The sequence below is a fragment of the Oscarella lobularis genome, chromosome 17 (assembly GCF_947507565.1).
Source record: "Oscarella lobularis chromosome 17, ooOscLobu1.1, whole genome shotgun sequence".
In the NCBI taxonomy this organism is placed as follows: Eukaryota; Metazoa; Porifera; class Homoscleromorpha; order Homosclerophorida; family Oscarellidae; genus Oscarella; species Oscarella lobularis.
In genome coordinates, this window is record NC_089191.1 from 309,179 (window position 1) to 332,410 (window position 23,232).

Consider the following 23,232-nt stretch of genomic DNA (forward strand, 5'->3'; position numbering starts at 1 on the left):
GAAAACCCGGATTAAGAGGAACGCCCAGTAAGTAGCCGAATTTTTATTATTATTACTCCTTATCCATACAATTTTATAAAAAATCCTACCTAAGCCCCGCATTCTTTACTTTAGATGCAAAGTTGGAGAAAACGGATCTTTCCCACTCGTCGGTAAAGGAAACAATTTAACAGGTACGGCAGCCTTCACTGCAGCAGAAGCAGCTGTAGCCGCCTTAGTAGCCTCCTCACCAGAACGCACTTTAGGAATACCCAAAGTACCACTCGACACCTTCTTCCGTCTCACTAGCAATGCTGGTCGACCGAGAATAGGCCTTGTAGAAGTGCTAGCTGCCTTTGGCACACAAAATCCACCACTGCTACAAAAAAACAAGGTATCAAAAATAATTAATAATATGGAGTATATGTACATGGTAGGTATTTTTGGTTTTGTTTTCCGTGTCGCGTCCGTTTTTACTGCCACCGCCTCGGCTCTCGCTCTGCAACCCCGAATATAATCGCGAACCCATTCCCGTATATTAGGAAGAGTCTTATATTCCGTAGTTGGCACTCGCGAGCACGGATTAATACCAAAATAATCGAGAGCGGCCACAGCAACACCCCGACCCACCTAATAAATAAATAAATAAATAAATAAATAAATAAATCCAGATATATTAATAGTGCTACCTCTTCAAAATTTTGCATAGTATATCTTGGTGGAAACCCTGCTAGAGGAGGGGGCGTGACCACTCCTCTATCTCCCACAGCAGACGTAAGAGAATTCACTTGACGCCCAGTATTGTAATTACATTCCAAAGTGTAACTAAACATATTAATTATAAATTTATTTATTTATGTATTTATCCACCTATGTGTGATTCCCGTTAGTTTGTGAATTGCCACTCTGCCGCTACCCTCTTTGGACAGTCCGTCTCGTTTATCTTTTGCGTACATATTCTTCAACGAGAAAATACATGCGGAAAAGTCAAAGTGAGCTGAATTGATTGATATCAACTTAGGAAATAAAATATTCTCAATTTGTGTCTCGTAGCTCTCAAAATGATTTCCATATATGAAACACCCTTTCTTTGCCGCATGCCCATGCAAGTCGACATAGAACTCCAAATGGCCTTGAGCCGCGTGATAGAGTACGACGCTCCTAGCGGCATAAATTCCCGGATGTAATTCTGGATCCGGATCAAGGTACACTCGATTTAAATTAATTCCCCGTTGGTCCGTTCTATAGTGACCGCGTTCGACTCCGTCCGGATTTAGCATTGGTATCAATTTAAATACGAAATGATTTCTCAATGCGCATGCGCGCGGATCGTCGCGTCGCAGGAGAAAGTCTAAGAAGCCGTTGAAAACGAAGCTCGACGGAGTTTCGCCGGGATGAACGCGCGCGCTAAGGAAAAACACTTTTCTATCGCGAGGAACGCGGTAAGCGCGAGGCGTATCGACATCCGGGAATAGCGGCGTATCTAAGCGATCCTCGACGTCACCGGAAAGACCGCGACGTGACGTCACGGTCAGTAAATCGACTCGAAGTCCGTCGATCGTCGTTGCGAGCAGCTCGCGATGAAAGTAAATCGTTTCGTCGGCTCGGTAGCGCGCTTCGATTCGATCGAGACGCGTCCGAAGGTCGTCGTACGAAAACGGGTAAGAAAAAGCGAAATAAGTCGTCGCGCGTCGATCGTCGACGAACGCGTGTTCGAACGACATGCGCATGTGACCACCTTCGAGCATTTCGCACGCTGGCCGATCGCGTACGCGCTCCCATTTCGTTTTGCCGCCGCCGCCGAGAAAAACGGTTCGCGTCATGGGGGCGTGGCCTTGAGCGTAGAGCTTCGTTTGCCGATTCATGTTCATGACGTTGATTCGAATCGTTTTGTGGGCGAGTTTTGAGCCCGTGACGCCGAAGTAGAACCAGGTACGGTTGCCGTTGGCGTGCGGCGTTCCTGCGCAATCGGGCGACGTCCACACGTTGAATTCGAACTCGTTCGTCGCTTCGTGCACGTTTTGCACGTCGAAGAGCGCTTCCACTCGAGCGAGGTTGCCCGAGTCGAACTTGGACGTGAACGCGAAAGGTCCCAGTGTCGCCTCAATCTTTCCGGCTGCCATGTTTGTTTTTCTCGTCGCCTAGTAGTAAAGTACGCTATAAGGAATTTTGCGCTGACGTCAAGTCGATGACGAACTATCGATGACGTCTTGGACGACTGTATCGCGCGCTAAGCTGACAACGAATCATGGGAATTTCCTCACCACGCCGTTCCGTTCGTCTCGTAGGCTCAACCTATCGCCTCGCTTACGCTTGAATTGACGCGATATTTGCTATAGAAACTCGTCTTCGCCGCTCTATGCTCCCTATTCGTCGAAACGAGGTCGTTTTACTTGCCCGGAGTAACGCCGCAAGAATATCGGCCAGGAGACGATCTCGAAGTCAAGGTAACGACCTCAAAACGTCCTCAAACTCAATTCGACGTCGATAAATAGGCGGTGAAGATGACGAGCATTCGATCTCAACTTCCTTTCGAATATTACTCGCTTCCCTTCTGCAAATCGACGAAAGGCATTCAATACAAGGCAGAAAACCTCGGCGAAGTGTTGCGCGGCGATCGAATCGTCAACACGGCCTTCAAGGCATAGAGAAAAAAATACAAATATGTCACGTGGTATTTTCCCACTCTAGGTTAGTGTCCTGCAAGACGTCACGTGTCAAGCCGTCTGCTCCAAAGACGGGCAACCAATAAAAATCGACGAAAAACAGTCGAAATTGTTCTACGATCGTATCCAACGTCAATATATGCTACACATGTAAGATATAGATATGATTTGATATATTAATTATGAGGTTTTTATTAGGCTTCTTGATAATTTGCCGGCTGCAACGCGAATTCCTTCTATAGACGATCCTACGAAATTCCAATATGACGATGGCTTCTCTTTGGGACTCTTCAATGATAAGAAGGTAATATTTATTAATTATTTTTCTTATTATAGCTTATTATCTTTCAAGGCTTATCTCAACAATCACTTGGATTTTATAGTGTATTATCATCAATTTGGTGATAAGGGGACAGAGTGAGTTGTTGCCTTAGAAACCGTCGTCATGGCTCATTGATATTTCTCTGCCAGAACCGAAGCATATAGAATTGTTGGATTCGAAGTTTCAGCTAGAAGGTTAGAAAATAAGTTTAATTAATTAATTAATTTCATATATTTTTTAGTGTGCACTATGATAAAATTGAGTCCGACTCCAAGTGCACCGTGCCAAAACCGGAAGAAGCAAAACCCAAAGAAATTCTCAGAGAAAGCAAGTCAAAGCAAAAAATTAAATAATTGAAATATTTAATTTATTTTTAGGTGCTAATGATATCTATTTTACGTATTCTGTAAAGTGGCTGGTAAGGGGGGAAGTGTTGCTAGTTAGTTTCTACATGGAAATATTTCCTTTCTTTTTAGCCCAGTGAAATCAAATGGGCTTCTCGCTGGGACATCTTCTTAGAAATGGGAGACGTTCAAATTCACTGGTTCTCCATCGTCAATTCGCTCGTCATCGTTCTTTTCTTATCAGGTTATATTACTAATAAAAATATCCGGGAATCTTGCTAGAGTTTTCATTTAATTAGGCATCGTTGCCATGATAATGGTGCGCACGCTAAGACGAGACATAGCGCAATACAATCGCGACGAAGATGCCGTAAGATTATCCCCCAATGTTAGCTATTGATTTATTTATATTTTCCAGGAGGAAGCAATTGAAGAAACGGGCTGGAAATTGGTTCACGGAGACGTATTCCGCCCTCCCCAATATCCCATCATTTTCACAAGCTTCATTGGCTCAGGAGTTCAAATCCTTTCCATGACTCTAGTCGTATTAGGTCAGGCGAAAATTATTAGAACCAATAGGGTTTTCTTAATTTTTTCTTCTCAGTTCTTGCTATGTTTGGTATGCTCTCTCCAGCCAGTCGAGGCGCTCTCATGTCAGCCAGCATCGTTCTATACGCATTTATGGGGTAGATAATATATAGAAAAAATATAAATAAATATATAGGTACCTTATTTCTAGAATCTTCTCTGGGTTCTATGCTGGACGCCTGTATAAAACGATGAAGGGTATCAAGTGGAAAAAGGCTGCTTGGCTTGTATGTTGATAAGGAGGAGGGAGGGTCCCCTTTATTTGAAATATATTTATCTTTTAGACTGGTTCGCTCTATCCCAGCTTGGTGCTCGGTCTTTCCTTCTTTATGAACTTTTTTATTTGGGGGAAAAAATCGTCTGGAGCTGTGAGAAAAATTTAATTAGATTTCGATTATTTTATTATTGATTTTTGAGGTTCCCATAACGACGATGATCGCGCTCTTGTGCATTTTCTTTGGAATTTGTCTTCCCTTTGTCATGGGTGGCTTCTATTTTGGATTTCGAAAGCAGGTATGTAGCAGTATCAAAATTAGAAAAATTTTGATTTTTTGATTTTTCAGGCGTATGATCATCCAGTTCGAACCAATCAGATTCCGCGTCAAGTCCCGGAGCAAATTTGGTATCTCAACCCAATGTTGGGGTAAGACAAATATTTATTAATTAATTTTTAATTAGAAATTTCTGTGCTAGTGTTCTTGTTTCTGGTATTCTTCCCTTTGGTGCCGTCTTCATTGAACTCTTCTTTATTTTCTCCGTAATGAAGCCAACGTATATTATTAATTAATTAATTAATTAATATTTTTTTCTTTCTAAGGCTATTTGGGAAAATCAGTTCTACTATCTCTTCGGAATTCTCTTTCTCGTCTTCATCATTCTCCTGATCTGTTGCTCGGAAATAACTATAGTTCTCATCTATTTCCAGTTGTGCGGAGAGGTAAGAGCCAATAATCAATAACAAAACCCCTTTATACATATACTCCCTAACAGGATTATCACTGGTGGTGGAGATCCTTCTTTTTATCAGGCGGCTGCTCTATTTACGTCTTCCTCTACTCCATCTACTATTTCTATTCGAAAGTGAGAAAATTAATGCATAATCAGTATTTATTATTGAAAATTCATTTCAGCTGGAAATCACCGAATTCGTGCCGGCTCTCCTCTACTTTACCTACTCCAGTCTCATGGTTGCTACGTTTTGGCTTCTCACCGGAACCATCGGATTCTTTGCCACCTACTACTTTATCCGTCAGATTTACGGTGCCGTAAAGATAGACTGAGAGCACGTAGATAAGCAGGAAAAAATAAAACTGCAATTAGTCACATTCGGAAAAGTGCCACGCCCCGCGTCAAAACAGGTATTTTTCGAATATTTATTTATTTGTCACGAGGATGTGAAAAAGAGAGCTATCGAGTTCGCTTCGTTTTTTTTTCTTTTCTAGCTCGACGTCTGGGGAAAGAAGCCCTTTCCTATCACGCCGTCTCGTTCGCACAGTCGGGCAAGCGCTTCGTCGGCTTCGCCCTAAAAAAGCGAGTCCCGTATAATAGATACGCAGTCTTTTCTCTCTTTTCTCGTATACCATGGCTCGAACGAATCCGCATACGGCGTACGTGCTGAATTCTCCCGTCGAACGGCCCGTTTTCTCGTCGACCTAACGAAAGAAACGAATCGATGCGCGTAGGGTTCCGATGTCCCATCGCGGGGCCTCACCTCGGCTATGTTGATTTGGATGGCTGCGTGATCTTTAGCGGCAATGATACGGTTCGTCGCCGAGCTAGAAGCGAAAGGAGACGGACGAAAGGGAGGCGGAATAGCACGTGGCTAGGAGCCGTCTAAGAACTCACCATCTACGAGGAAGGTACGAATCGACAAAGTCTCCCGCTTCGTTCTGCATGGCTTGATGATAGAGAAGAGGCGAATACGGCGAAGAAAAGACGAAGAACAAGCACGAAAGTCCCGGCAGGTACTGGATACGGGAGTCCCGGAATGACTTGCACTCGTGTACTATATAGTTCATGGACTTTTGCTGGCAGAAGTCGTCTCGTTTAATTAAGAAGAAGCAGAAGAAGATGTAGAACACATAGCCCAGACTTTTTTGTATGCATAGCACTAGGCGCATATTAGATCACGTGTGATTCCAGTGTAGCTAGGCGCGCGAACACTAGATAGGGCCGCACGAAAAGTAGGAGAAGTCATGTCAAATTTTATTTAATAAAAGTCCCGGATGTTAAAGAAAATTTAAGCATAGTTTCCCCTCTCCTCCATCCACCCCCTCGCCCCCAATGGGGTAAGGCCAGATGGGCACCTGCTTATGAGTCAACGGACTCGTGGGGTCACTCCAGACTCCCCCGCGGAGGATGAGCCCGTTTAACCTCCTGGCTCCGAGCCTTGGACTGCGAGTGGCAGCTGGGATGTCAGTCCACTCGCAGGTGCAATTCCAAGGGGCGTCACTGATTTACCCGCCAGTGCTCAGCCTTACGCGGGGAGGCAACTCTATAGCCTCTGCAGAGGTAGGGCCTATTTATCGCTCTTGGCCACAGAGGGATGGCTGCGTCTGCCTCGTCGGATTGGGGGAACAACTACACGACAAAACAATTGACAAAGGGGAAATCAATAAGAAAATACCCTGGCTTCAATTCTTCACGAAATCGTTGACTCAATGTGCATGCATACCAGACTCATATACTGTCTCATCCAAAACACTTGATCTCCTTTTAGAATCTCCTTAGATGAAGCAACAGGCGATCAAACTTGAACTTGAACGGAGACGGACCACGTGGAGCTGTCGACGTTCGCGCAGGGAGCGAAGTCCTTCGCAAAGGATCGCGCGATTCCTGTGGAACGGAAGGATCGATCGTACGAAGGAGAAAGCGTATTCTCGAGCTTACCGCTGGCTGCGAAATCCCCGCCGTTGATAGCAGCAAACGTACGACCGCTCTGAACGAACAAGAGCGTGGTTTCTGCAGAAGAACAGCGAGAAAGAAAGAAAGAAAGCAAACGAACGAGCCCACGTGCGTAAACTGCGCATGCTCAACGTTTTGCATCGACTCGTTGAAAAATAACAAAAAAAACGTAGAAAAGAGAGAGAAAAAAAGAGTCAATTTAGCGTAGACGACGGCGGAACGTATAACCTTAGAAAAAAAACATTTCAGTGAGGACGCGCGCGAAAAATTAGGTACGTACCTAGAGCAATTTTCAGTTTTAAGTGAATACGTATTTCTATCTACATTCTTTTTCTGATTGGCAATGCGAACTCCCTTAATTAATAAAAAACGAGACGTGAATGCATGTAAGATTAAATTAATAATTAATTAATAAAGGAGCCCCTCCCCCTCCCCACCTCACCTGCGATCGCAAAACATTGAGAGCGGTGCGAAACGACTTGGGAGGCAATCCGTGACATCGCGTGAGCAAGAGCGCCTGATCGAGCGTCACGGACATTGCCGTCTCTTCGAGACCCTTATAGCATGACGTCACTTTGACGGCACCCATGCGTGACGTCAGCTCGCTGCACAGACTCAAAAATCCCGCGTTGTCCGTCTTGCGTTCTTGCTGGAGCGAATTCGAGCGTTCCAAGATGCGAACCAATTCCTCCATGGCGTTGAGAGGACGGAGAACCTAAAGTCTCGATTTTAATTAAATATTTAATTATTTGTGTGTTCTTACTTTGTCTAGAACGGCTACTTTGACTGCTTGGCTCGACGTACTTTTCGTTTTTTCGAGCTGATGCGATCTAAACCCACCCCCAATATATATAAATGTATTCGTTTATTTTTCTCTACCTTAGTTTTCTATAGTATTGTTTCAAACCACTAACTGCCTCCACGTTGATTGCCAATTGAAAGGAACGCGCTTGATCAATGCGACTGCTTCCCTCCCCGGATAAATCTCGAAACGCTATGAAAAAATCCTAAACTAATGATTTTTCTAATAATGATTTGTTTTTCTTACTGTGGCTAATGAGGACGGGGTGAACGCTGATTGTTGCACCCGTTTGCAACTTGTGTGGCAACGCTTGAAACAAATTGTCGTCGATCGATAAAATCACCGTCAACGATTGCCGATTTCCCTTCAAGGCAACCGGAAAACTATCTACAAACGTATTCAAAAAAATTTCCAATTATTGATTTTGATTTTTTATATCAACTTGCCTCCGGCGACTTGACCGGGCGGAAGAGTGGTCAATTGAAACGAAACGCGACGCAAGTCTTCGACTCCAACAGCCATATCCTCAAGCGCACCCATTTCATCCTCCTAAAACAAAAAATAATAAATAATTAATTAATTATGAGCACGTGATTTTTTCACCTTGCTTGGATTGAGAAGAGATTCGAATATGACAGCTAAGCCGAGACTTTCGACTTGGCTAAGCCATTCGGCGCTCGCTTTCGCCCCGGCGCCGTATTCGACGGCCGGATTAAAAACGCCGCGCAGGGCGAGCGCCAATTGATGAACGAATCCCGTGACGAGAGCGGTGAGAGCTTGCGCAAATACGCAATCGCGTCGTTCGAGTAGATTCACGTCCTCTTCCATCATCACCGTTAGATTCAAGCGCAATTTCGTTTCTTTAAAAAAACGACGTAAAAACAGTGTCACGTGGGGGTTCTTATGTACCCGGAAGATGCTTGCGGAACATGTCGAGCATTGCTGTGACGTTGGCGGCGATCGACTCGCTATCGCTCGCGTCGCGAGCCTCTTGAATCTTATTTCGCAATTCGTTGAAATCCGTTTCGAGTGAATCGAAAATTTCTGGGGTGCAAACTTGATTAAATAATAATTATTATTAGGGGTTACTTTCGATTGATTGCTCCAAAGGAAGAATCATAGCCGTGCCTTTGAGAGCCTTCGCCACTTTCTCCGATCGAAGCATTCCCGTGAGTTTTTCCGCCTGGGATGCAGTCACGTGATAACAATATCAAATCCCCGGATATTGCACTCACTTTGGTAAGAAAGCTCGCCACGGCAACCGAAGTCGTCGTTCCTTTTCTTTTCATCGACTTCACACGTGACAGGGTGCGACGTCGAAACGCTTCCGGTAAATCTTCGTCGTCCGCTTTTTCCAAACTAGCGCGCAACACTTCCCCATCGACTACATCCTAAAAAAACTTGAAATAATAATCTAAGTATCATTACTATTATATTTCTACTGATTTTGTGGTGTCAGACACGTGACCGATTAATCGAATCAAATCCTGGTCCGATTCCAAGACCTTGAGTCGCGAATCAACTTCGTGTAGCAATTGTTTCAAGTCCGAGACGAGATGTTGCTGACCGCTTCCGTATAACTTCTATTCGATCAAAAGAAAAAGACGTGCCATGGAGACGGTAGCGCGCGCGACCTCACCTTCAATCCCCCGTCCGTAAAATCGTAATAATGCGCCGCCGGAGCGCCGCAAGTCGTGTAGCAATAGACGACTTTTTCGCAACTCGAACCTACGTCAAAAAAATAAATAAATAAAATTCACGATTAATAATTATATCCAAACTATTATTCACCTCGCGGAATTTCCTCGTCGACGTTGCCAATAATATCGACTTCCATGACTTGTAAATGACAATTGGTCGGACACGGCGCCACCGTTTGCTTCTTACGATCCTGACTGCTCTTAAAAGTCGGCCAGAAGTGCTGCGACAATTTCAAAGCCAACTAATAAAATAAAAACTATTTATCCACACCAAAGTCATTGGCTTTTTTTCTCTTCCCCCTCCATACTTGCTCGTAACTTTGCCGTTGCTCCTTCAATCGAGCGACGCGCTCGTCGCGACGAGCGCCGAATTCTTCCACGTTTTCCGCCACGCTATCAAGCTCATTCTCATAATAAATCATCGAACGCTCGGCTTCAGCCGCGTAAATTTTATACAACTTCAACAAAATATATTATACTTAATTATTTATTTTGCGACGTCACGTATTACTTCCGAGGGAACTTTGAAGCAATAGCGACTCTCCATTAACGATTCGAACACGTAGATTCTCGATTCTTCCGTCGAAACGTATTCATATTGAACGTTTTCCTCCAACGCTCCAATTCCGACCGTCAACGAAAGACACGGTTTCAATTTCTCGCCGGCGCTCGACAGCGAAGCCGCGCGCATCAAATTCGTGACGTCAGAAAAATCGGTTGTAGTGAACGAATCGGTTTTTTTGCGTCCAAGCGATTGAGCGCGTTTTCGACCGACCGATTTTCTCAGAGTCGCGCGAACGAGATCGCTGTCGTCATAGAGATCGTCGTCGAGGGTGAATCCGCTTCGACGATTTTTCGACGGCGGCGGCGATTCTGCGTCGACGTCGCCTTTTGACGTCATCGTGACGTCATCGTCGTCTAGATTGACGGATGATGGCCGGGAATTGGATCGATGGGGATCGTTGCGAATGAGAGATACGACGGTGTTGTGAGACGCTTTAGAAACGTCTTTGCCATTTATCTTATATATATATTATTAATATTTGTTTAATTTTTATTGATTTTTTTACCTGCATGATGCAATAGCCTGGCATTAGGCCGACATCGGCTGCTGGGCCCCCTGGTTAATTTTAATCGAATAAATTAGTATTGTTTTCTTTATTTTTTTTGGATTTACCACTCGTCACTGATGAAACGAAAACGGGATTATGTCCGCGCACTTCGAAGCCAAGTCCCTGACTATCTGGAACAATGTCGCAAGTACTAGGGGAAAAAAATTCATTAGATCTTTTATTGTATGTATCAAAGTGATGTACTGGGATCGTTCTGCTAAGATAACGAGCTGGAGAGGCTCTTTATGCTGACCGGCTTCCCTCAGCAAAGTCAAGACGTCATCCAGAGACGAATAAGCGACTTTGTCGCCATTGACAGCTTGGATGACGTCACCCACTTTGAGACCAGCCAACTATTAAAAGAAAATAAATAAAGAAATAAAAATAAATAATTATATATATATATTAATTAACCTGGGCTGGGCTGCTCGATACAACGGCGCTGACGGTGATTGGCTCCGTTTCTTCGACGGCAAAATCGTTGCCTTCTTCCGTGCAAGGAAGCTACACGCGAAAAAATTAATTAATTAATTATTTTCTTTTAATTTTCGTTTTTACCACTATCGTTTTTGACGTGTACGAATCGATGACGTGGAAATCAGGGCGCACGGATACGTTTATGGATATTTTTGCTTTCGACGTCGGCGTTATTGATCCGGATTCCTTCTTTTCTTCGTCGGCGAAAAAGCGAAACAGAAGCTGATCGTCTTTAAACTGATGTTTATCCGAAACTAAGAACAGAATAAATAAATAAATAAATAAATAATGTATTAATTAAGAGTATTTACCGTGGTGAAGAAAACCTTTTCCTATGAGATATTGACCAAGAGACAAAGCCTCTTCCTTTTTACACGCGTCTCCCTAAAGAGAAGAGAAAGCAACAATGTTGCAAGTGTGAAAAGCAAGGAGACTTTATTTGCTCACGTTTTCCACCATCCAATCGACAAGTTTACTTCCGGTAATCGAAAACGGAATCGACTTCAAATGATGCATGTGTTCCCTGAAAAAAATTAATAAATAAATGAGATTAATTATTTCGTTTACTTGAGAGGCGAAGGAAATTGCCCGTGTAAACGAACGTAGACTCTTGTCCCCTATAAACAAATAAATATTTCATTAATTAACATAATTTTTGCTTATACTTTTGCTAGCAGATCTTGGCTTTCGTGTTTCGTCTTAAACGTGCCGTCGTCAAAACGAAAACGATACCACTGACTGCTATTCTTAAAATTGTATCGATCATTGACTATAGAACGCGAGTTGATTTCAATGACAAAATGACAATTAAATTAAAATCTGACTGTGATGAATGAAGCCGTTGTCTAAAAGAGCCTGTCCTAAAGCGACGGCTTCTTCGGCGGAAGACGCCTCCTGTTGTTCCATTGCCCATTTGACAAACTCACTTAATTAAAAAATATGACGTCATAAATACATAATTATTAGTTTTCGCTATACCTTCCGACGAATGCTTTGGGATGCGTTTTGAGTAAGTGCTTTCGATCCTTGATCAACGGTTTCTCGCCGCTGCTCATGCGCGAATGTAATTTCAACGCTGAGAAGAAATAATCCTTATTAAATTAAATAATTATTATTGTTATTATACCTCGGTCGTGGATTAGACTCCATGTTGCTTTCTGATTCGTTTCCGGGTCGTCGAGAAGCTTCAAGTCTAATAAAAAGATTATTTAATTTATTTATTTATTTATTTATTTATTTATTTCGTTGTGGTTCTTACGTTTTCCTTTCTCTATTTCTCGTTTGATCACTTCCATCCACTCCTTCTTTTCCTCCGCCGATTTAGCGATGCAGACGAACCATTTTCGCTTGGCGTTATTCAAAACTTTCCAGCCATTCGTCACCGACTTTCCATTACTATGGTAATCCGCTATATACACACACACACACAAAATAAATAATTAAATACTAATAATCTTAATCCACTCACACGTGCCATCCTCCACATTCTCTATTTCGATTTCATTCAAAGGCAATCGTCCCTTGAATTGATATTTAGCCGCCGCCTCCGATTCCGAAGAAACGGACCTCTTGTTCCTCTTCCTAAATTCAATTAACGCGCGCTAAAACCCCGCCCCCTCACACACAATAAACGCCCGTCTCACCGCGTGGACATTCCAGACGAATATTGCTTCTTACAATAAACCAATAAATTGTCGAACAGAAAAAACGCGCGCTCCTGCGTATTCCCGGATGATATTTTGGTGAGCATTCCACTCTTGAGCATTTCATTGGACGTATAGACGACGTTGGCGCCTTCCCAGCCTTCGATCGACGATTGCCATTCGTCGATGAATTCCAATTTCTCTAAACGTCGTTTCGTCTCGTTCACTTCCGAGCAGATGTCTTTCATCGCGTCGACGGCGTGACGCGACGGATGGAAGTCCGGTTGGGCGGCGCTCGTATTTTTCACCAATTCCTAGACAAAAAAAGAAAGTCAAACAGAGGGGGGGGGGGGGGGGCCCTAAAGGGAAACGTACCTTCAGCAAAAGCGGATACTTGCAGATGCGTTGAACTGGATGGAGAAAATAGCCCGGAAGTTCTTCCACGACATCCTTATCCGTGCCCATGAGAAGACACGCCTACAAAAAAAGTAGTCACATTTCATACATGCCCGTATAATAGTACGAAATCTCGCCTGAAAAAAGGCGCGGCACTGTTGATGGCGCGACAGATCGTAGAGAAGCTTCTGCGCTTCCATGTTATTGCGACCGTATTTGGAATAGAGCGGTTTTAGACGATCTTTCTATTAGCGCGCGCTTTATCGCGCGAATCGCGAGGGAAAAACGCGCGCTTACGTAGTCGAGAAAGACCTGGCCTATTTCGTCGGTCCATTTGGGATCGCCGTCGCGCGTGCATCGACGTAAATCGGCGAGTAGAGCGCGATGGGCGGCGGCGATTTCGTCGACGTTGCAAAAGAGCGTGTCGACGACTTCGGGCGTGAAGCGTTGGGGATCGTGTCGCACCTGTTCTCGCATACGCGGAAGAAATTCCTGGGCAAAAGACGGAAGTCCAATTATTAGTGTAGCAGTTCTTTTGAAAGCGAAGCCCAAACTGCCACGCCCACCGTCCGACGTTCTCTACGAACGGTGCGCGCGCGTTCGTTTGCACTGCTGGGCTTTCGGTCCGTTGTCTCGACTTGTTTCTCACCTTGTCGAGGAGGTCGAGCGTTCGGCAATAGTCGATTTCCGTCTGCACGAGCTCGCGAATGACGCACACGCGCAGACGACGCTTTTTCTCCACCACTTCGCGCGCTTCCGACTCGCGTTCGTGTGCCATTTTGCTCCGGCTCTCCCCCCGGCGCGTCGCGAGAAAGCGATCGAAACTCTCGAAGAGCGCACGCGTGCTCTGACGTTTACGCAACCGTAATATATACTACGTCACCAGTCATTATACCTTATATGGAATTGCTTCTTAACCACTTTAATTTGGTGTGATACTTTCTCCGATCACCAACACACGAAAACTCATTGGCAGTTTCAACAGAAACTTGATTACTGATAGCGAAGCTATAAATATCAAGGTAGTCATGCGCACCTGCAAACAGTTATCAAATGTCTTTGCTCTACTGTTTTATTACGTTCGCTGCGACCTATTACCTGCCGCAGACTGTCAATGGACTGGCACATCAGCAGAAGCATGAACCTTACCTAGACGGCGCTGTCTATGACATGGGGCCAAGAAACAAGTGCGTAGTTTATCCGGTAAAAATGTGCGCAGGCGTTCTCAGCAACAAAACTCGAGTTCCACAATTCTCGGCGTTCATGGCACCCATGGCAGGCAATCTCCTGCAAGTACACGGCAAGTTGGTTTCACAGTTGGCCACTCGATATCTATCAAAAGAGTGCGCCAACTTTTTCCTCACTTTAGCGTGCCAAATAAGCGCTCAGCCACTTTGCAACAGCAATAATACTATGGTAACGTTTACACAAGGGGACGGAAAAACGTTTGAAAGGGTAGAGAATTAAATTAATTAGAGCGTCGATTATATTATATTTATTAGGATTGCAAACGACTAGCCAAGTGCTTTGAATCTTACTTTCCTTTTGGTAACGGTCTTTGTGGGTTTGCAAGAAAGTGGCCAAACATCAGCAGCGATGTCAGCTATTCCCTAACAAAATGCAGAACCCCAAACGTGCCCTTGTGTGGAACGAATCCTTACGGATCGACTATGCCCGACTGGCTGGCGATGCTCTTGGAGAGAAAGTTTCAAGTATACGCCATAGGGATTCGCACAGTACCCAATATGGAATTGACTAAAGAGGGTCTTTCGTCAATGTATCGGTTAATGTGTACGTATCCAACGTGCACGAACGACGGTCGCCTGCAAGGGTATCTTACAAGAGAAAGATGCGAATCCGTAGTCAAACAATGGTACAGTTTAAATTATATATCGAACTACATGTAATCAATATGTGTGTTTAGTATGAAACATTCCACCGACCGTCTAGGAGTACTAAAAGAAGCCCTAGTAGCAATGATTCAGTACAACGTGTGTAGTTTTTATCCGAGCGTGACCGACTTCAAGTTTGGTACTATAACTGCCTGAGATAGTGTGACTTCAGCGTATTCTAAGAAACTGAGTCAGTATGCATGCATCTCGACACTGAGTGAGCGGCGAGTGGCAGACAGGAAATTAAATTAATTATACGAAATTAAGAACGACATTAGCACCTTAACGAGTTACCTGATTACTTTCTCCAATTACCAACACGCCCATTGGCAGTTTGACTTTCAGCAGGGAAATTACAACAAAAGCTTGACACCGACCGCGCGATAGCGACGCTATAAATATCGCGGTAGTCGTGCAACAGTTAATTAAATGGAATTGCTGCTTAGAAACCCCTCTAATTAGTGCGATACTTTCTCCAATTACCTACGAAAATCCCCCATTGACAGTTTTCAGCAGGGAAATTATAACAGAATCTTGACACCGACCCCTACTATAAATATCATACGCGCGGCACTTGCACGTAGTTAACTCTCCTAACAAATGTCTTTGTCTTTGCTCTACTGTTTGATTGCGCTTGCGGTAACCAATTCCCTGTGGTGGGCTGTCAGTGGAAGGACCCCTCAGCAGTACAAACCTTATCTAGACGACATCTATGATTTGGGGCCAATAGATAAGTGCGTCGTTTATCCAGTGAAAAGGTGTGCGGGCATTGCCGGTGTCGACAACAAAACGCGAGTTCCACAGGTCGTAGCGCTCTCAGTGGCACCTGTGACGGATCGCATGTTGCAATGGTTGGATAGGACTACAATGAACGCTCCGCTTTTCCTTACAAAAGAGTGCAAAGATATTTTCGTCACTACAACGTGCCTCACTAACGCTCAACCGATTTGCAACGACGATAACACAAGGGTAACGTTTACACAAGCTGAAGCAGTCGAAAAAACATTTGAAAGGGTAGAGAATTAAATTATTCAGAGTACCATTATATGTTTAATTAGGACTGCGTTCAAATGAGCAAGTGCCTCGCACCTTATTTTCCTAGTGTGGGTAACATATTATGCGGATATCAAAGACTGTGGCCAGTTTTCAGTACTAACGTAAGCTATTCCCTAACAAAATGCAGAGCCCCAAACTTGCCCATGTGTGGAACGAATCCATACGGATCCACTACGCCCGAATGGATAGCGACGAGCTTGGAGAAAAGGCTTCAAATACTCGCCGTAGCGTCTCGCCTACTAGCCAACTTGAGATCGATAAAAGAGTTCGTTTCGTCAGTGACTCGAATGGCGTGTACTTATCCAACGTGCACAAACGACGGTCGTCTGCAAGGGTATCTTACAAGAGAAAGATGCGAATCCGCAATCAAAATCGGGTACATAATATCGAAATAACAATTAAAGTTACTTCAATATTAGCGTGTTTAGCTTTAAATTTATCGAAGGCAAACCATCAGCTAACAAAAGACTATTGGAATCACTTTCTGCACTGTTTCAGTACGTGGCATGTAGTGCGTTTCCGAGCGCGGCTTTGGTATACTAAAACATGCAAACGAATGTAGCGCGGCGTCGTTTTCGATTTCTAATAAAGGCACGGCTATAAGTCTGATCTCCGTCTTTGCTCGCGAATGACGCATGCACGCGCGCAGGCGACGCTTTTTCTCCGCGATTTTTCGCCTGCTTGCGACTTCGAAAGCGCGCACGCGTGCTTACGTATACGGTAATTTTACCTTAAATGTTAAATGGTGCTACTTGGAATTTCTCTGATTACTCACACACGAAAATCAGTTGACAGTTTCAGCAGGGAAACTACAATAGAAACTTGACTCTGATAGTGAATTATAATAAATACCGCCGCGGGGGTCGCGTATACGCACTATCATTCAAATGTCTTTGCTCTACGGTCTCATTGCGCTTGCGGCGATCTATTCCCTGCCGCAGGCTGCCAACTTGAAATTTCCTCAGGAGAAGTATGAACCTTACTTAGACGGCGCTGCCTATGACCTGGGGCCAAGAGACAAGTGCGTAGTTTTTCCGGTGAAAAAGTGCGCAGGCATTGTCGGCAACAAAACGCGAGTTCCGCAATTCTCAGCGTTCCTGTCGGCTAGGATAGATCATGAAATGGAACTAATGAACAGGACTATAGGAACAGCTCCATTTCTATCAAAAGAGTGCAAGGACTTTGTTGTCAGCAATATATGCCTCGCTCACGCTCAACCGATTTGCAACAACGATAACACCAGGGTAACGTATACAAAAGCGGACGGAAAAACGTTTGAAAGGGTAGAGAATTAATTAATTAAAGCGTCGACTATATTATATTTAATTAATTAGGACTGCAGACGATGGTTCAAGTGCTTTGAACGTATCCTTCCTCTTGGTAACTTTTGCAGAATTCGAAGACTGTGGCCGGAGATAAGTAGCAACGTAAGCTATTCCCTAACAAAATGCAGAGCCCCAAACGTGCCCATGTGTGGAACAAATCCTTACGGATCGACTATGCCCGAATGGCTGGCGGTGAACTTGGAAACAAAGATTCAAGTATTCGTCGTACAGCTTAGCAAAATAGCCGACATGGGACTGACTAAAAACGGGTGTCTTTCGTCAGTGCTTCGGTTAACGTGTACTTATCCAACGTGCACAAACGACGGTCGTCTGCAAGGGTATCTTACAAGAGAAAGATGCGAATCCCTATTCAAACGCTGGTACTATATAGGCAATAACAATTAATTAAAATTGCTTCAATATTAGCGCGTGTTTAGCTTAGAGCCCATCGGCGGTTATCGACAGCTAAAAGAAACCGTCGTGGCAGTGGTTCAGTATATCGGATGTAGTCATTTTCCTAGCGCGGCTTCGGTATACTAAAAAATTTAAAAACGAGTGTAGCGGCGTTGCTTTTGATTTCTAATAAAATCCTTACTATCAATCGTTCAGTGATCAACTTATATTTCACTTAGTTAATTATTCAACTGAACTCTCAAACTCAGTAGTGGGTGTGTCCATAACAAATCAACAAGAAAACTAACGCTATCATTATTAGAAATCTCGCGCCGAATTTACACTAGGCGGAAAAAAACCCTCGATTTTTCTACGCAAGTTCCGACGCTCGTTGGACCGCCGATAAAAGCGTCTTCGTGTCTTGTGCGAGGGAATGAGCAGGTCTCAGCACGGCTTTCCCGTACTCGACGGCCGCCGTCGTGTGACTATTACTCACCGCCGATTTGATTGCGTCGACGAGATTCGTCATATCCGAAACGACTACGCTATGTGCGAGTTGAATCTACGGGACAGCATAATCCGGGACTATAACAAAAGAGCGCGGGAAATAATGAATGGTATGCGACCTCTTGGTGTTTCTCATTAGGAATCGTTAGCAAATGCTGGTGCACGACTTCGAGAAGATTTCTCACGTGATTGCCAATCGTCTAAAGTCACCCGGATTGGTGCTAGGGTAATGAATGAAATGGATTCGGATTACTTTTGCGTGCTGCAAAAAGGTCGAAAACGTCGCCGATTGTATATCGGCGCTTAGACTAACGACAGATCGTATCACATCGGTCGATAAGCCGACGATAGAATCGATATCGGAGCCCTCAGGAGGACTCGACGATCCGGACTAAGGAAAGGGGGGAAAAGAGTGACGTCGAATTTCCTCTCGTTCATTCGTTCCCTCGCTCACGGTTTTCGGTGGCGATTCGGAACGTTCGAGAATTTTTTCGGCGTCTTCGGTCGCCCTAATGGCGTTGCTAAGGAGACCGCTTATGCCGCTGGTACGTCGTTCGGGAAGGGGACTCTCATTCGTCGGCGAAGGCGAATTCGACGATCGATTGAGCCACGAGGGAATCGCCGCCGCCGACTCTTCGATCTTTCGTGTGTGCGTAAGTGTGCGTAAAAGTGCACGTATGAAATGCGTGCTTACCTCATCGCCGGCGGCTCGACGGCTGGCTAGCGCTTCTTCAGCTTGCTGTGCGGCGAGTTGAGACGATATGGGGTAACTTGAGAGTCGATTCTGCGAGAGAAGCCACTTGCTGTCCTCGTTCGATTGCTCCTGTTGCACGCGCAACGCCGCTTCGCGCTCCTCCTTTTCTTTCAGCTGCTGAACGTACTGAAAAAAAACAGATATCCCGTATAAATAATTCTTTCATGGATCTTTCTTCTTGTACCATCATTTCGCGTTTTCTCTGACGACGTTCTTCGTTCGTTAGACCGTCGCCGTCGGCCGATTCCGTAGAAAAAAGCGAACTATTCGAAGCGCGACTTCGTATGGACTCGGACGAAACGCTTCCATGAACGGCACCAGCAGAAACAGCCACGCCCTCTTGAAAAAGACCCTAGAAAATGAAAAAATATAAAAATAAAAAATCAATTTCTCAAAAACGAACCGTATCGGACATAGAAACGGGTCGACGAAGTGGCCTCGATCCCATTTCGGCGAGAAGTTGACTGGGAACGTCGTAGTGAGCGGCGTGATTCCCGCTTCCGCCCCCGCCCCCGCCGCCGCTGCGATTACGTCTCGGCACGTCGGGACTCGACAATTTTCGATGTGCGTTCGGATCGCCGCCCATCGTGAGAGCGACGCCGTCCGAACGCGTTCGAATCATCGGATTTAGAGATCCCAATGTGAAGGATCGTTGGCGTTGGCGCGGACTATCGTCGTTGTTCAAATTGTCGTCGAGCGACGTTGGGGGACTGAAGGCGGTGCGAGCGATCGTTGCGCGGCTGGAAGGCCCGGAACGCGGCGGCTGCGCAGACGGGAAATACGATTATGAGAGAAATTCTTTCACATAAGCGACCACAACGTAACGTAATTCTTGATTGGTCGTTTGCCTTTGTGACGTCACCCTCATTGACCGTATTTGGAAGGTACGTTACGTTGCGTCGCTTATTATGTGAAAGGGATTTTTACTTTAACGGGTTTGAGTGCGCCGCCGGACGGTTCTCCTACAATAAGAGACAGTCTTATATCAAGAAATCAAATGTAGTGATTTCTACTCACTTGCTAGTCTTCGAGAATCGTGCCTCTTCTCACTGCCACTATTCTGCTTCTTAGAATCATCCAATAGAGCACTATACGGTAGGAAAAAAAATTAATAATTCCACTAATCTTTGAATTTCCTTACCCTATCCTCCTTTTGACGTCAGCAAAGGAGGGCCGATTTGACGCTTCGTAGGACCAGCAATCGTTCATCAATCGATACAAAGTCGCCGGGCAATCGGTTGGCAATGGCAACCGCTCCCCGTCTTCAATCTTCCCAATGACGTCATTGTTCTTGACGCCAAAAAAAGGCTTCGTACCGCGCGACATAATCTCCCAAGCACAAACACCTAAAAATTAAAAAAATTAAAAAATTCCAAAAAAAGATTTGAGTTCTTACCAAACATCCACACGTCACTAGCTGACGAAAATCGACGAAAATTAATGGATTCCGGTGCCATCCACTTAATTGGCAACTTCCCCTTTGAAGCCTTATAATAATGATTTTCCTCAACCCAACGTGAGAGCCCAAAATCGGCCAATTTGACTGTATCCGGGGTTGATATGAGAATATTTCTCGCCGCAATGTCTCTAAAGATTTCTCCTCATAATCCCCCAATGAGTTTCCTCAAAAGGGGGCCCCACCTGTGAACGAATTTCTTGCTCTCGAGATAGGATAGAGCCGAGCTGATTTGATAGCAATAACTAATCAACATCGGTTGAATAATTTTCATTCCTTCGCTGAGCAAATAGGATCTCAACTAAAATCAAAAATTAATTCAATTGATTCATTAATTAAAACAATCGTTTTTCTTTACTTCGCCAAGATACGCAAATTCCATAATTATAAATACGGGTTTCTCCGTCACCACGCCAACCAATTGAATTATATGAGGATGACTGAATTTTTCCATGGTTGCTATGAAACGAAAAAAATTCTTTCCATTGCCTGTGTGGCAAATGAAGCAGACTTACTCGCTTCTTCAAGAAACTTGCTCATTTCTTCCGACGACGCCGACTCCTTGCACGTTTTCACCGCCACTTCTCGGCCATCCTGCGCACGCGCGAGAATTTTTCCCGCCCAATTAACATACGGGAGCGCTAAGGTTACCATGGTTCCGCGATGAACGTCACCGAATTGACCTTCGCCCACTTTCTCGCCAAGAACAACGCGCTCCCTCTCAACAGACCATTGATATTCTAAGAAAAAGGAATAAGATGAAGAGAAAGTTAGCTACAATGTACCTACCTTGCCCAGGCCGATCATCAGAGAAGAGAACTTCAGCATAGTCACCTGCTTCTACATACACAAAAGAATGAAACACGTATCCCGTATATATTCATTTTTTTCTTACCAGTTAAATAATAGGATTGACGCGCAAGTTGACCGCCGGGTACGAGTGGCAATTTCGGCCGAACGGTAACAGGCAGCGGAGGCGGACTAGCGTTCACGTGACCAGCGCTTCCGCTTCCGGCTCCGCTCGCAGCACTGCTCACAGCAGTGGAAGTTATTGAAGAAAAGGCAAGACTTTTAATTAAAAAACATTATATTAATTAATTAATTAATTTCTATTTTTTATCTTTACCTTGTTCGTCGTGGCATTGCTTCCGGGTCTGATATGAAACAGAAAGAGAGATGCCCTAAGAGAATTTAATTTCTCTTCAACTTACCAATAGGTTTGAATATTGAACTCTTCTTGTTGGCATAGAGACGCGAATATCCGTCGATAAGCGTCGCTACTTCGTACGCCGTTTTCGCCGACTTGCACGTGATAATCACAGGCTAAACCAAAAAAATCAATAATAATTGAACTTATATTGCTACAGTACCCACCTCCATATCGACGTCACAGTGAAGATAGACAGCCGTTCTTTTCGCATCCAAAGGAAGAATATTGATTTCGAGAATTTGATGAAAATTCACAACGTGAGACTCCTAAAAAATACATAGCAACTATCCTATTAATTGGATTTTTCTATTACAGATGAACTGCTGTCCGTTATGTAGCTAATTCCCTGATTCCCAACAAAAATCGTCACAGGTATGTGAACCCCAGTCTGGAATTATTCAATTAAAATAATTTATATTATTGATTTTTTAAAAATCTCTTACTCCAACTTCGCAGTCGAATTTGTCGACGTCGATTCGTCGGTTTTTGGAGAGGAGTTCGTAGTAGCGATTCATGCAGCTGTCTTCGTCGAGTGAAGCAAATTGTTTGAAAAATGACAAAATGCTGCTTTTCAATTTTCGACTCTAGAGAAAAATTACGTCAGGAAATAAAATCAGTATTGTATATATTATATTTTCCTTACTTTGGCTACTTCTAATATTGATTGTGGAATAAATTTATTGAAGCCCACTTCTCTCCTGAGAAATTAATAAATTCGCATTTGAATTCCTAAATATTGAAATCGGCTTACTCTAAAAAGTCGAAATTTGATTTTTTCGTCAGCGCTACTTGAGGCATGTGTTTGAAAAATCGCCTAAAATCGCCGATAAATAACGAAAAATTAAAAATTGGCACTTTTACCTCATTTCAAGACAGCCGAGTTGAATTGCGAGATCGGCGTCGGCAACGTCGACGTTCGAATTCATGAAATCGTGTTTCACCTAGCGCACGTTAGTCTCAAAGAAATGGAAAGACGCATTCGCGCGCAATAAACCTGGTCGTAGTAGTACTGAAACGTCGCCGGATCCTTCTGTATGAGTTCGTGAACGGATCGCGGAAGAAATCGAATCCTGAGTACGTATCTAGAGCGAAAGAAATCGCGGGGGAGTCGAGCGACCGGCATTTTGACTGACTTCCAGTCGTCCTGAGGATGCGCAGATTCGTAGCGCTGTCTGACGTCACCGAGAGTGAGGTTAAAAGCGAGCCAGTAGGCTTCGCCGCTTTCTTCGTGAATCATTTGAATAGCGAAATGCTTGGCGACGACATTCGCGTCGGCATTGATGCGCGACACGACCAATCGAACGATGTCCTAACGCGCGAAGCGCGAGAAAAAGGCGAAAACGCTTCCGGTCGCCAAGGAGGGGAGAGTAGAGAAAAAAAGAGAGGGGGGCCCCCCCTTCCTCACCTGCATTTCTACGCGATCCGTGCACTTGATCGAGCGAATGCTTCCATTGATGAGATAGATTTTAAGATGCGTTCGCCCGCCGCCGGATGCAGCCATTCTTTCGACAAATCGACGAACGAATCGACTGAGAGAATCGCGTGTCACCGCGAAACCGGGGAAACGGGAGGCTTGGCAATCGATACGACAATCGAGGCGATGGCGATCGCACTTGAAACGAGTCCGTGCGACGCGACACGGCGCGTAAACGCCAAAAACGGGACGAGGGGGAAACGAAATGGAACGAGTGGTAATAGGAACGAGG

The 23,232-nt window shown here is 44.5% G+C and overlaps 5 protein-coding genes across 10 annotated transcripts; 1 reads left to right on the plus strand and 4 right to left on the minus strand.

Annotated features, from left to right (window-relative positions):
• Positions 1 to 11: 11 nt before the first annotated feature.
• Positions 12 to 2,113, minus strand: LOC136197184 (cytosolic carboxypeptidase-like protein 5). 2 transcript variants are annotated; one of them, XM_065986896.1, is made up of 4 exons: positions 850 to 2,113; positions 669 to 804; positions 410 to 609; positions 12 to 355 (listed from the first exon to the last, which is right to left on the minus strand). In XM_065986896.1, the coding sequence occupies exons 1-4, from the start codon at positions 2,100 to 2,102 to the stop codon at positions 106 to 108; spliced, it is 1,839 nt and encodes a 612-aa protein (XP_065842968.1). In that variant the 5' UTR covers positions 2,103 to 2,113; the 3' UTR covers positions 12 to 105. The 2 variants fall into 2 exon arrangements, with proteins under 2 accessions (XP_065842968.1, XP_065842967.1); XM_065986895.1 differs by having other exon boundaries at positions 12 to 358.
• LOC136197183 (transmembrane 9 superfamily member 4-like) lies at positions 1,544 to 5,224 on the plus strand. 2 transcript variants are annotated; one of them, XM_065986894.1, is made up of 22 exons: positions 1,544 to 2,068; positions 2,125 to 2,263; positions 2,319 to 2,426; positions 2,475 to 2,621; positions 2,671 to 2,795; positions 2,844 to 2,949; positions 2,998 to 3,062; positions 3,117 to 3,161; positions 3,209 to 3,294; positions 3,345 to 3,385; positions 3,444 to 3,555; positions 3,611 to 3,681; positions 3,730 to 3,862; positions 3,916 to 3,997; positions 4,051 to 4,126; positions 4,184 to 4,267; positions 4,317 to 4,412; positions 4,463 to 4,542; positions 4,593 to 4,656; positions 4,717 to 4,836; positions 4,890 to 4,979; positions 5,030 to 5,224. In XM_065986894.1, the coding sequence occupies exons 2-22, from the start codon at positions 2,228 to 2,230 to the stop codon at positions 5,177 to 5,179; spliced, it is 1,917 nt and encodes a 638-aa protein (XP_065842966.1). In that variant the 5' UTR covers positions 1,544 to 2,068; positions 2,125 to 2,227; the 3' UTR covers positions 5,180 to 5,224. The 2 variants fall into 2 exon arrangements, with proteins under 2 accessions (XP_065842966.1, XP_065842965.1); XM_065986893.1 differs by having other exon boundaries at positions 2,128 to 2,263.
• A 34-nt stretch (positions 5,225 to 5,258) lies between these two features.
• Positions 5,259 to 5,871, minus strand: LOC136197189 (small ribosomal subunit protein eS21-like). Its single transcript, XM_065986902.1, has 4 exons — positions 5,745 to 5,871; positions 5,611 to 5,674; positions 5,480 to 5,551; positions 5,259 to 5,421 (listed from the first exon to the last, which is right to left on the minus strand). Exons 1-4 carry the CDS (start codon positions 5,792 to 5,794, stop codon positions 5,338 to 5,340), a joined length of 270 nt encoding a protein of 89 aa, XP_065842974.1. The 5' UTR covers positions 5,795 to 5,871; the 3' UTR covers positions 5,259 to 5,337.
• Positions 5,872 to 6,897: 1,026 nt separating this feature from the next.
• On the minus strand, positions 6,898 to 13,769 carry LOC136197178 (phosphatidylinositol 3,4,5-trisphosphate-dependent Rac exchanger 2 protein-like). The gene is made up of 35 exons (XM_065986886.1): positions 13,583 to 13,769; positions 13,231 to 13,425; positions 13,071 to 13,178; positions 12,913 to 13,014; positions 12,538 to 12,851; positions 12,363 to 12,475; positions 12,153 to 12,302; positions 12,021 to 12,086; positions 11,873 to 11,969; positions 11,719 to 11,819; positions 11,560 to 11,663; positions 11,462 to 11,511; positions 11,342 to 11,417; positions 11,206 to 11,278; positions 10,976 to 11,148; positions 10,832 to 10,921; positions 10,622 to 10,770; positions 10,483 to 10,568; positions 10,376 to 10,425; positions 9,817 to 10,326; positions 9,614 to 9,763; positions 9,397 to 9,547; positions 9,245 to 9,333; positions 9,048 to 9,188; positions 8,841 to 8,996; positions 8,695 to 8,788; positions 8,515 to 8,649; positions 8,209 to 8,465; positions 8,052 to 8,154; positions 7,852 to 7,992; positions 7,683 to 7,797; positions 7,567 to 7,633; positions 7,246 to 7,518; positions 7,084 to 7,157; positions 6,898 to 7,031 (listed from the first exon to the last, which is right to left on the minus strand). The coding sequence occupies exons 1-35, from the start codon at positions 13,709 to 13,711 to the stop codon at positions 6,998 to 7,000; spliced, it is 4,716 nt and encodes a 1,571-aa protein (XP_065842958.1). The 5' UTR covers positions 13,712 to 13,769; the 3' UTR covers positions 6,898 to 6,997.
• A 4,024-nt stretch (positions 13,770 to 17,793) lies between these two features.
• LOC136197426 (focal adhesion kinase 1-like) lies at positions 17,794 to 23,189 on the minus strand. Of its 4 annotated transcripts, XM_065987182.1 has the most exons (28): positions 22,932 to 23,189; positions 22,660 to 22,835; positions 22,521 to 22,608; positions 22,388 to 22,467; positions 22,278 to 22,340; positions 22,170 to 22,224; positions 21,970 to 22,110; positions 21,840 to 21,914; positions 21,691 to 21,792; positions 21,528 to 21,639; positions 21,443 to 21,470; positions 21,212 to 21,384; positions 21,106 to 21,156; positions 20,968 to 21,056; positions 20,832 to 20,910; positions 20,675 to 20,775; positions 20,502 to 20,617; positions 20,257 to 20,447; positions 20,002 to 20,206; positions 19,878 to 19,948; positions 19,788 to 19,822; positions 19,264 to 19,623; positions 19,045 to 19,212; positions 18,801 to 18,986; positions 18,561 to 18,746; positions 18,360 to 18,497; positions 18,226 to 18,306; positions 17,794 to 18,161 (listed from the first exon to the last, which is right to left on the minus strand). In XM_065987182.1, exons 1-28 carry the CDS (start codon positions 23,025 to 23,027, stop codon positions 17,970 to 17,972), a joined length of 3,438 nt encoding a protein of 1,145 aa, XP_065843254.1. In that variant the 5' UTR covers positions 23,028 to 23,189; the 3' UTR covers positions 17,794 to 17,969. The 4 variants fall into 4 exon arrangements, with proteins under 4 accessions (XP_065843254.1, XP_065843255.1, XP_065843253.1 ...); XM_065987183.1 differs by lacking the exon at positions 18,561 to 18,746; XM_065987181.1 differs by having other exon boundaries at positions 18,561 to 18,986.
• Positions 23,190 to 23,232: the final 43 nt, after the last annotated feature.

Bases quoted from the DNA above. Each gene is read 5' to 3' on its own strand.
- LOC136197183 (XM_065986894.1), top strand. From the start codon at position 2,228: ATGGGAATTTCCTCACCACGCCGTTCCGTTCGTCTC. The intron at 2,264-2,318 runs GTAGGCTCAACC...TATTTGCTATAG, and splicing joins CACGCCGTTCCGTTCGTCTC to AAACTCGTCTTCGCCGCTCT. The intron at 3,386-3,443 runs GTAAGGGGGGAA...CTTTCTTTTTAG, and splicing joins CGTATTCTGTAAAGTGGCTG to CCCAGTGAAATCAAATGGGC.
- LOC136197178 (XM_065986886.1), bottom strand. From the start codon at position 13,711: ATGGCACACGAACGCGAGTCGGAAGCGCGCGAAGTGGTGGAGAAAAAG. The intron at 12,476-12,537 runs GTGAGACGGGCG...AATTGAATTTAG, and splicing joins TCGTCTGGAATGTCCACGCG to GAAGAGGAACAAGAGGTCCG. The intron at 11,418-11,461 runs GTAAACGAAATA...AATTTTTTTCAG, and splicing joins CAATTTCCTTCGCCTCTCAA to GGAACACATGCATCATTTGA.
- LOC136197426 (XM_065987181.1), bottom strand. From the start codon at position 23,027: ATGGCTGCATCCGGCGGCGGGCGAACGCATCTTAAAATCTATCTCATC. The intron at 22,836-22,931 runs GTGAGGAAGGGG...TTCGCGCGTTAG, and splicing joins CGGATCGCGTAGAAATGCAG to GACATCGTTCGATTGGTCGT. The intron at 20,448-20,501 runs GTGGGGCCCCCT...AGAAATCTTTAG, and splicing joins AGCAAGAAATTCGTTCACAG to AGACATTGCGGCGAGAAATA.
- LOC136197189 (XM_065986902.1), bottom strand. From the start codon at position 5,794: ATGCAGAACGAAGCGGGAGACTTTGTCGATTCGTACCTTCCTCGTAGA. The intron at 5,675-5,744 runs GTGAGTTCTTAG...TTTCGCTTCTAG, and splicing joins TCGTACCTTCCTCGTAGATG to CTCGGCGACGAACCGTATCA. The intron at 5,552-5,610 runs GTGAGGCCCCGC...TTCTTTCGTTAG, and splicing joins TCCAAATCAACATAGCCGAG to GTCGACGAGAAAACGGGCCG.
- LOC136197184 (XM_065986895.1), bottom strand. From the start codon at position 2,102: ATGGCAGCCGGAAAGATTGAGGCGACACTGGGACCTTTCGCGTTCACG. The intron at 805-849 runs GTGGATAAATAC...TAATATGTTTAG, and splicing joins CTAACGGGAATCACACATAG to TTACACTTTGGAATGTAATT. The intron at 610-668 runs GTAGCACTATTA...TTTATTTATTAG, and splicing joins CTATGCAAAATTTTGAAGAG to GTGGGTCGGGGTGTTGCTGT.